General features: G+C 41.7%; 1 protein-coding gene across 1 annotated transcript; it reads right to left on the bottom strand.

Moving 5' to 3' along the window:
* Positions 1–1,436: 1,436 nt before the first annotated feature.
* Positions 1,437–10,826, bottom strand: ZNF475 (zinc finger protein 475). The gene is made up of 3 exons (XM_066612562.1): positions 10,185–10,826; positions 4,324–4,504; positions 1,437–1,588 (listed from the first exon to the last, which is right to left on the bottom strand). The coding sequence occupies exons 1-3, from the start codon at positions 10,824–10,826 to the stop codon at positions 1,437–1,439; spliced, it is 975 nt and encodes a 324-aa protein (XP_066468659.1).
* Positions 10,827–11,575: the final 749 nt, after the last annotated feature.

Genomic DNA, 11,575 nt, shown 5'->3' with positions numbered 1-11,575 from the left:
TAGGTGGAGCATGCAAAGTGGTATGGCCAAGGATGAATGTTGGGAAATGCTGGGTTATAATATAAAGCCCTTTAGGGCGCAATCCTAACCTGCACTGGAACAGGCAAGCCAGGAGGCTTGTGCTGTATCCAGTGCAGGATTGTGGCCAGAAGCAGCTCAGCCAAAAGTAAGGGGTCTGGAGGTGGCACTAGTCCGAGGAGAGCAGAGTGACTTGAAGCCGTTCCATTCTACCTGGGAATGGGGGTTGGGATCCAGCATAACTGCCGGATCCCAGCCCCACCTCCTGCTCCCCGCCCACCCGCCCCCAGGGCCGCCCATCGCCCACCCTCCCCTGCCCAGGAATGCCTCCCTCCCTCCCCCTTTGTTCAACCATTTGTTCAACCTTAATAGAATTTGTTCAACCAGCTTTGAACCCACCTAACTATCATCTAGCCCACATTTTACTATTTTATGCACCATTATGTCATGGGAGAATCTGTCAAATGCTTTGCCAAAGCATAGGTACACCTTATCCATTGTATTCCAAAAAGCTGGAATAGTCATTCTCTCAAGGAGATGAGATTAGTCTGGCACAACTTGTTCTTGCAAAACTTATGCTGACTCTTAGAAATCACTAGGAGCAGAATTTGGGGTGAAAGCTTACCATTGTTTAACTCCTCCAGTTCGTGGACACAGGGTTGATGACTTGAATGGACCACTGTAAAACCACTGCACGTTTAATCTGTTCTGAGATTTGGGACCCAATCCTATCTGACTTTCCAGCACTGATACCCTGATGTGCCAATGGGGCATGCACTGCATCTGCATTTGGGGGGCAGTCACGGAGGCCTCCACAAGGCAAGGGAATGTTTTTTCCCTTACCTCAGGGTTGCATTGTGGCTGCATCAAAGCTGGAATGTTGGGTAGGATTGGGCCCAAATTCTTCTAAACACACAGAAAGCCCACTTTTGAAGTATGCTACTGAAGCTCTCATTGTCCTTTTCTTTCTTTTTTAAAATTTTATCTAGACAGAGCCTTTTAGCAGAAACTTCATCAGTAAGAATGAGTGGATAAAATAAGATGAATTTCACATGATTTACTATTGGAGGGGAGGGAAGGACCTGAAATAGCATAAACATATTACAAGGGAGAGTGGTGTCATGAAACAATGGTACTCACTATGCAACTGGAAGGCCCCAGTCTGTTCTGTAGGCTGCTGTTTGGTGGAGAAGCTTGAATAATTTACCTCTTCCTTATGGTCTGCATGGTCAGTACCACTGCTGCCAGAAGCTACATTTTCTGTATTTTGCTTACATAATTAATATACAGTTAACTTTATAAAGGACATGTTTAGAATTTGATTCTATTCAAACTTGATAGCTTAGTGCTGAAATCTCTATCCTGTACGTTGCTGTGGGATGTTGTTCTTTAAACCTTGGCAGGATAGGAGGAGCATTTTATTTGGGTATCTTTGGTTTACATGACCGCTGGTGGACAATCAGTCTGTCTGGCAGGAAGGTGCGACCACAAATATCGCACGGAACTAGCTGGCTCTGGACGCTGGCAAATGCAGCCTCATTTAAAGCATCAAGATCATAGTAACCTTTGGCTGGAAAATTAAAAAAAGAGAGAGAGAAAAGATCAGTTTTCATTCTGGAGAACCGTATTCAGCTTTCTATGGAAAATATTTTCAGGAAATACCTGTTGACTGAGCATTTCAGTTTTAACTAAATCATACGGCATATGGGAGGGTGATGGGGGGAGGAAAACCCATTGGAACTTGGCTTATTGTCTCAGGGGTCAAATAAAGTTAACTACAAACTGAATCATCTTGTATGTATGGAGAAAACATTTTGCCATGTGTTATTTTACACATTCTTGACTAATTATTAACACATTTGCCTATACTTCTATATCAGCCAGATTCACCACTTGGCCTTCTCACAAATTCTGGGCTTAATGAGCCAATGTTGTCTGACCAAAGAGATGAGAGGAGAAGCACACAGTGTTCTGTACTTCAGTGTGTTCCCCACCTTCTGCTTTCTTGGGGTAAAAGATCCCGTTCTGTTCCCATTTAGTTTAGAAAAAAACAAAGAATGCGTTCAGTGCGACTGAAAGTGGGGTTAATTCAAAGCCCCAAAAGGCAAAATCAGCAGAACTCCGTTTGTTCGTTTTCATATTTTCCTGCGGCTATTTCGGCTGGAGCTTTATCTACAGTGAAGCTGAGAGGCGGAGGCAGCTGGAATGCATTTCAACAAGAATAATGGGTATCAAAAACCTTGCTGTTTCTTTTGCTGAAAATGGACTTTAAAACCGTTTTTTTCCCCTTTCACAGAGCAACATTGAGCTAAGGTTGTTTAACAACTGTGTAAACTCATACCAGAGGCATCTACACCTCATAATCCTGCATGGTGAGAAAACCATATAGCTTGATTCAAAACAATTTGAAACAATTTGCCAGAAAGGAATGGTGTGTTAGGCAGTCACTTGAATGTAATACATACATTTTGAGTTCTAAGCCCAAATCTTTTTTAAAGGACTTTTAAAAAAGTCCATTGTTTGTGTAACAGGCAAAAATACAGATCTTTCCATAAGGACCCATAGAGTGGTAACATGACTCATATCCAGTGCTTCACACAAGAACAATAATCCTTACATATCTTAAATGTGCCTGTGCCTAATATTACTTTTCACTAGCTGAACAACCAAATAGTATTTCCTTTTTTTGGCTGAGGCAAGTATTCTTCTCAGTTTCAGGAAATGAATGTGTGTTCTGTGTATTTTGGAACGCTCAGGGTATAACTACATATCGCATTGAAACCATGCTATCCTGATAGCCCTTTTTAAATTGCATAGCATGCTTCAGAGGGTGTGTTTTGCAGTAGAGGTAGGGGAGGAATGGGGTGCTTAACCCTTCCTCCTGCCAGCCTCTTTCCCCCAAAACTTTCTCACAACTGCATTTCCTCAAGATGGGAGTTTGTAATTCTGGACCTGTAAAGGCTTGCAAGCTAAAAGTGGTGCAGAAAGCTGCTGAATTTACCAGAACACGGTTAAAAATATTTGGGGGAGGGGCATTTCAGAGGAAAAGCAGCTGGTAGGGGAACTTCAAGCATACCCTCCCCCTGCCTCTTCCCCACTGTTAAAAATCCCATGCTGGAACAGAGAAGAGGTCATCAGGTGAATGCAGTTGCTCCCAAACTGTGATCTGTGGCTCACCAGGGAGCCATGGACACCAGTCAGGGGAGCCACAGAATTCCTGTAAAAAAACCTGCCACCCTGTACAATATATAGGATTGTAGCCCTAATGAAGAGCCACAGCCAATGCTCCAGTAGGTCAAGGGAGCCACCTCTTGAAAAAGTGTGGGAACCACTGGCCTAATGTTACATGCGGTTCCAGTGTAACATGTAGTTTGGCTCTTGCCAGAGAGAATGGGTGAAAGTGGATGATAAGTTATTGCATAGTCACTGCTTATACTCCAGAGGTGATGCTATCACCCTCTTCTTGCCAGTGCAGTACTGCAAGACAATGTGTCACATATTCTGAGGATAAAATTGTCCACTTTTTTGTATACTTAGGAGGGTATGCATCTAACCACAATGAGACTCTCTTCAACAATAAAAACCTTCATTGATTTTGCAGAATAAGAGCCAATCCTGGGCTCGACGCGCCGGTTTACTGCTGGTGCGCAGTGTCACAAGCGTGCTATAAGGCTTACTGCTGGGCGGGCACCCATGCTAGCCCAGCGCTGGCCAGAACTGGGCTAGCGCCAGGCAGGTGCCTGCCTTCGCCGCTCAGCGGTCACACGGACCGCCAAGTCGTGGAGAGGAAAGTGGGGGAGGCGGGAAGAGGATAGGGAGGAGGCGTGATGGGAAGGTGGGAGGCGGGGAGAGGGCGGGTGGATGGGAGGCGTGCCGGGGGAAGGGATGGAGCAGGGAGGGAGGGAGGTGGGTCCCAGAGCATTTGTGTGGGTGTTCCAGAGCATTTGTGTACTCAGCGCCTGACACGGATGCTCTTACTTCACCACAATTTTTGTGGTGACCTTTTGCTTGGTGGTGAGTTGAGTAGCCCCATTGCAGTGCTACTTCCCTTACCCGAGGGAAGGGGCCGAAAATCCCTTTCTCCCAAGGTGCTGCCCATGGCTTCTGTTGGTGTGCAGGATGTGGCGGCAGTCGTTTTCGGTGCCACTGCAGCCGCGTGCCACGGGAGCTCAGGATTGGGCTAGCAAACTAAATACTATCTTTTGATTAACCCAAGTAAAAATTACATAAAACATTTTAATGGATTTTACCTTGTCTCTCTCTTCATGTCTATCTCAATACCGTTCTCTTTAGCTTGTAACTTACCCCCTATAGATCTGATCTCTGGCTTCTTTGGTTCAGGTCTTCGTAAGTGTTTTGGCAGTTGATCATTTTCAATATGCCATTTTTTCAGACACTGCGGTTCATGGATGCTTATGGATTTGGTTCCATACTCACGCCCACAAATGTAACAAATAACGGTTGGGGGCCGCCTTATCACTGCAGGCTGTAAACAACAAGTGCAATTAAAAGATAATTGTTTCCAGAATAATTGAAATTTTTGGAGTTGTTTTGTTGAAAATAATCCAGCTGGCAAAGAAGGGGTGGGGGAGCAGGTTCAAAACACCTTATAAGCATTTTTATGCCTGAAAAAAACTGGAATAGTGCCCTAATTCCTGGGTGAAAATGCATGGCTTTGCTCTCAAAAATGCACATATTTCTTCTGGGTTGGCTAATTCTAAAAGTATTTAAAAATTTAAAATTTTTCAGAAGTTCTATAAATACAGAAGCAGAAAACCAGATAGCATATCTCCAGAATATCTCTACAGATTTCCAATAGCACTGATAAACAGAGACTTATCACGAGAAGAAACTGGTCTTGAATATACAGTGAATCAGTGCTAAAGGAAGCAACCCTACATTTTGATGAGAACATTGATCCAAGTATCCTATTGCTCTTCACTTAGACTAGAAGGAACCCTTTAAGATCTGGTAAGCATTTCACCCAGCCTTGATGACAGGGACACTTAACCTTTACCTGAAGACGCCAAGGATTGAACCTGGAACTTACAGTATATATGGGAAAGTAAGAATTTTTTTACTGATCTATGCGACCTCTTCCACATTTAAAATGGAAAGTGGTGCCTAGACATTATAAGAACTGAGATCAGATTGAAACTCATGTCCAGACTAACAGCATAATCCTATTCTAACCCAGAATATGCAGCACCAGTGATGGAGTGTGCGCTATATTCTATGTGGGGGGACCAGATGGCCCAAGAGAGGTAAAAAATCTTTTTATTTAACTCCCTGTAGGTTTTCTGACTTCAGTGGGTCTCCTTGAACCTACGCTAGCTCTTTTGCTGGTGTAAGTCTGAGAAGACTCCTGGGGGTGGATCTGGGTTGGGAAGGGGGATAGGATCTTGGCATTCACCACTGCAACCAAGATCGTCTCCCCAGTCCAGCCTGTTTTCCATCCAAAAACTGCCCATGATCCTCCCCCAAACTGGGGTATTTTCCTGGGACTGATCTGCCTTCCCCAGACAATGTGGACTTGCGGGATTGATGTCAGTGGCACAGGTCCAACTGGATGCGTGGTGGCAATGGGGGCTTACTCCGAGGAAAGGAACAGCTGTTCTCTTCCCTGAAGAGGCTTCAGCATGCTGAAACTCCTCCCTGGGATACAGTGGATGTCATGTTTACACTGCTGCAGGGTGTTAGGTAGGATTGAGCTGTTAATATAGTTTGTCACTTTGAGACTTTTGCCAAATAGAAAAGTGACAATATTAAAAATAAAATGAGAATTGCTGTCGTTTTTGGAGCTCCTGCAGTGCAATCTTTACTATTCTTTCTCTGACGACCCTCAAAGAAAGTAGTCTCTTCTCATCAATCCATTGGATTCTCACTCTAATACCATCTCTAACCATGATGCTCCCTAGATAAAGCCAGCTTTTAGGTATTCAAAAGATTTATACACTGACTTACTCTAGTGAAACTTGTAATTTTTCCTAATTGCGCTCTCTATTCCACTTGCATGCAAGTATATATGTGTGGAATATAGATAGCACACTGCTCAAACAAGAGGTCGTTTCTTAAACATTAGCATCAATATCTTAAATCTTCTCCTGTTTTCCCATGACAGCACCTTCAAACAATTTATTTCCCCAGCTTTTTTCCCTGGAATTCTCTCTCTCTCACATTCTTTATATGTTAAAATCACTCATAGTCTTTAATATTTCCCATCTTCAAGTCCCTTAATAAACATGCCATATTAAGTGGAATAACTATTCTGAAACAATTTGGGGAGATGCACTGTGTGGGATTTTCCAACCTGGATTACTACTTATTGGACTAATTCTAGACTCTTCCTTGTTCTGGTTTTAACTGATTAGGAATATACCATCAGGGCACTCATCACGATCAGATGTGCCAAGGAAAAGTAGTTCTATCAATACTGATACAGCTACCAGTGGCTCCAATCTGAATTAAAGTCAGGTAGTGGGCAAAGAGTTAATGTCCCTCTTCCCATGAGGTGGTCCCATTCTGGGTCAGGACGCCTTCAGAACAAACAAATAAATAAATAAAAAAGTAATCGCACAATAACCCTAACAATGTGTCTTTTGACCTTAATCTTAACATATGCATCCAATCATGATTTGATAAAAGGTTTTATCTTTTTTAAAAACTGACCTTTATGTTTTGCACATCAATTTTCCCACCTTTATTTTAAACTCAAGAGGACAATCACTCTGCCCATCACTTCAACCATGTCAATCATTTTCTCAAAATTAGGGTTTTATTGTAGACTCATTTGGTAGAATCTATATCAAAGTTAAGTTTCTTATGGTCTATCATCTTCATCATCATCTATTTTTGCACAGTCATGATTTTGACTGGATTTTGGATATGCCGACCTATCGAGTCCTTCCCAAGGACCTAGGTTAGGCTGCTTATTATTATTATTATTATTATTATTATTATTATTATTATTATTATTATTATTATTATTATTATTATTGTGGTTATTGTGGTTATTGTGGTTATTGTGGTTATTATTATTGTGGTTAGTATTATTAACAGTATTTATATACTGTTTTTCAACCAAAAAAGCTCACAAATTGGTTTTACAATGAAATAATGCTGGAATTTTAACTATAAATTCTAAGATTCAAATAGTTATTTCATTTTCAGCAGGAAACTATGAGTCCATCAATTCAACATCTAAGAATACAACATAGGAAGATTTAGACTTTTGTTCAGTGCAGAATGTGCCAGGAAAGAAGAAAGATGGAATGGCGACAAATATATTTTTTATTTTCTAAGAAGACATACAATAGTTAAAAAACAGCAGATGGCAGAAATGGATAGAATTTCAGACTCAAATTTGTACCACATATTGACAAGGAGAGCATTGAAAAGGACATTTAAAAGCATGAAATAATCTATAGAGGAAGTAGAAAAAAGATTATTTCCTCTTGAAGAACAGTGCCCCCTTTCTTTACATGATGGAACTACATCTTGAGAATTCAGTCTATGAATTATGTAACATATTTCCCATGCCATAATGCAGTCCAAAACCAGATTCAGCAAGAGTGATATGAAAACTCACTTGCACGGCCAAAGTTAATTAGGTTAGTTGTTTGTTTAAGATACAATGAGGTTTTGTTAAACTAAATGAGCCCATGTATTCCATTACTGAATGGATTACAACAATTTTGGCCTTACAAACGTACAATAGACAAACTGGCTTGCTCTAGAGATCAGGAGCGATCTTCTAGTGAGAGCAAAAAATCAAGAATAGTACAAAACTACAATGGGGTAGATTCTTTGTTTTTGCTCTGGGAGTTATGCACTGCTAGAGTGAGAGTAAAACAGCTTTTTGTAAGGAATATTTATATACAGCTTTCCAGCAAAAGTAGTTCACAAAGCTGTTTACAAAACAAAATAGTCAGTAAATGGTTCCCTGTCCCCAAAGGGCTTACAGTCTAAAAGAGATGCAGAAGAGCCACAAGCAATAGCCACTGAAAAAGATGCCATGCCTGGATGAAGAAGGACAGTAGCTCTCCCCTTGCTAAATATATGAAGAGCCCCACTTTAAAAGGTGCCTCTTTGCCCAATCAGCAGGTGTTTGATTACAAGAAATCTCATCTCCATGAACCCCCTTAAAAAATTTTTAGAACACTTTATGAGTTCCCAAGGCCAGGCGTTACAGATGTTCTTAGTAACAGTTCTATAGCAGAGGTTCCCAAACTGGTGCTGGATTAGCTCTGGGTCGGCACTGAGGGCTCGCAAACGTTCGCAACATTGTCTAGGACTGGGTTCTAAATGTGCACATGTGGCTCAGTTTCACTTTCCACAGAGCTCAATACATTTGTCCTTGTCATCTTAGAGAGGGAGGACTTCCTTCTTGAGTGTTTTTTGGACATGCATTCATCCAATAGGGACCATTTGGGTTGTGTAGTGTTCCTCTTGGCCTGCCCTTCAAAGTGGACTGAGGCACATTCACCTGCTTGAGAGTAAATGCCACATGTGGCTCAGCTGGACTTTTCATAGGGCTCAGTATATTTTCCTTGTCAGCTATCAGCTTGTTAATTTCAGTTTCATGACCCGTCAATCTGGTGGGTTGTGACCCACCATTTGGGAAACACTATTCTAGAAGTTATGCTTTTCCATCACTTTTGTCTTGTTATTCAAGAGCTGGAAACCCAGCATTAGCCCCCTGGCTGCCCAATCTCACCCAATGGTGTCCAGAGCTTTCCATGTCACACTTTCCTCACAGAGGTGAGCAACTTGAAGTCCATCCCAAACTACCATTGTCCTACAGGGGAGCATCCCAAGGTATCTTAGGATAGGTATAGCTCATTGCAATTGCTACTTCCTTACTAGAGCAATGACTATGTTCATTTGAACTCACAGAACGTGATCCTTCATATGGGCAAAAGGGAAGGGACATAGTCCTGAATACTATGATTGCAAACAGTGCAGGTGTGGAGTGCAAGAGAGAGTGGGCTGGGCTGGGCTCCACTCGGCTGGGCTTGGCTCCTCTCCCCTCCCGCAACCTGAGCCAGGGGAGTGCAAGAGAGAGAGAGAGAGAGAGAGAGAGAGAGAGAGAGAGAGAGAGAGAGAGAGAGAGAGATCCCACCCAGCCCGCAGCACATGTTAGGGTGAATGGGATCATAAACTGGCATGAAGATCCCCGTCCTTGTTAGGGTGAATGGGATCATAAACTGGCATGAAGATTCCCCCTTATTAGGGTGAAAGGGATCATAAACTGGATTGAATTCATTCATTCATTTTCCCTCTCTAATATATTCATTTATGTAAATTTATTCAAATTTGAAATGTAAATTAATTTTTTTTCTGGTCCCCCACACAGTGTCAGAGAGATGTTGTGGCCCTCCTGCCAAAAACTTTGAGCACCCCTGGTCTAAGGGGATGAATTCATTGAGTTTACAGTCCAGCAGATCCTCATAGCTTTTTACCTCCTCATAGATTGATTGAGAAGTATGTTTTCTCCCCCGAGTCCCCATAAATCTTAATTAAAGAGAAAGGTAAGGAGAAGAATTCCTTGAAGACTCTGTAGCAGAAAAAGCACTATGAACATCTGTCCCACTCTGCTACACATTCATTGAACCCACGAATGTACACATGGAATGGATTGCAGGGGTCCAAATTATGTGTCATTGCAATCCCAGTGTTTTCATTTAATTTTCGTTCCCACATGAATTGCAATGGAAAATCTGGGACATCTGTTTGCTTGTATTTGTGTTGCTTTTTGAGTTGCTGGTCTTCAACTTACACATTGTTCAGTTAAAAAACTCCCATCCCTAATATGGTCCATATTAACACTAGGTTTGTGTTAATGAAATTTCCACCATAACTGAAAAAAACAATCTTATGATGTTTGTCTTATTTTAAACTACAAAATGTAAAGTTTTCCTGTAGCACATATCTCTCCTCATATAACTTATCTATAGAATTAGAACGTGAAACTGAAACTTATCTACAGAATTGGAATACAAAACTGAAGCTTGTTTAAGATTCAGCTACTCACTCATTTCTAGTCTCTGGAATGAATTATGTCAATAGTAAATGATTTACTATTCACTTCAATGGTAGGAGAATGTCATCCTAGAATTTGTACATGGAACCAGTTGTGCATCTTGCCAAAATGCACCCTAGTTTACCTTGTCTGGTATAGCTGATGGCCCAGGACCTGAGGATCTAAAGGATTTTGGGGGGTTGCAGTTTGCAGGAGCTGAACCGCTTGGTTTACAACTCCTTTGGTGTACAAGGAGACGGTCTGGAAGGAAAGTGCGACCGCAATGTTCACAGGGCAGCAGCTGAGCAGCAGCAGCATTTTCAGCCTTGATATTATAGGATCCTCCAGGAAAGGCCTGGGGTTTCATAGGCTCTGGTCTTCTGAGAGACTTAGGTAACTTGTCATTTTCAATGTGCCACTTCTCCAGACATTTTGGCTCATGGATAGGAAGAGACTGGGATCCAAATTCTCTGCCACAGATATAGCACACCTTGAATCCAGGTCTTCTGGGTGGAATGACTGGCCGGTCCCACTGATCCTGCGCCATGCCTCCAGAGCTTGACCGTTTTGATAGTATTACAGTTCCTGGCCTCTTTTTCCCAGAATTTATTTTACTGGGAGAATTCAAACCTACAGTTTCCAGCAAAAGTGTGGGAAGATCCTCCGCGCTGGATGTCACAGCCTGTTTTGAGGTTGGAATGGTTGAAATATTCGCAGGGGCTTTTCCAACATTTGCTACAATTTTAAGATGTTTGCTCAGAGTCTTTTTCATTAGAGCTGTTTCCATGAAGGCTACAATGTTCCATCAACAGACTCTCTGGATTTGGATACTGTTTGGATGCAGTTGTCTTTGTAGTTGATTTTTGGTTGTCCTTGTTCCTACAGAAGCAACGGAGGTCTTTGCGATAAGGCTACCAGAAACGATAACACAAAGCAATTGTGTGACATGTGAGCACATCTGCAATGATTCCTGATGGTCTGGTAATTTTTTTGTGTCTTTTTTTTTCCCTGTTTTACTATTTTTTTGTGTATTTTTTATCCTGAAAAAGAGAAATATATAAATATAACATGAAAAATAAATTACTAAGTAGTACACAGAATTTAAAACATTTTAGAGTACTTTAACAAAAGAAACCACAGGATAAAATGACAAATGGAAATAATGTAACAGTCTTCTGTTGATCATTTTTGCATATGCAATATCCAAAGATCACCAAATGAATTATTTTTTCAGGGACCTCATTGGCAACGCATAACCTAAAAGCACATGAACTTGGCTATAAATGTAATGAATAATACATTTTGGTTGTGTTTTTTTTTTAAATTCAGTATTCAGAGTGTGAACCAAGGACTAGTTATTGGGCACCTGAAGTCGCCCAATAGTGCCACCCTCTATATTGCCATACCCTCCCCCCCCAACCTGTGTGCCCTTGCCTGCTTCTTCTTTCATATGGGCTCTTTAAACAAAGCAGGAAATATGGAGTGCGCTGGGATGCATGCTCTGCATTTCCTGCTTTGCTCAGATTGCTCACACAG

Source organism: Tiliqua scincoides, chromosome 2 (assembly GCF_035046505.1).
Source record: "Tiliqua scincoides isolate rTilSci1 chromosome 2, rTilSci1.hap2, whole genome shotgun sequence".
Classification (NCBI taxonomy): Eukaryota; Metazoa; Chordata; class Lepidosauria; order Squamata; family Scincidae; genus Tiliqua; species Tiliqua scincoides.
Note: the sequence above shows the minus strand (reverse complement) of the source record. Positions and strands in the feature narration are given on the sequence as shown.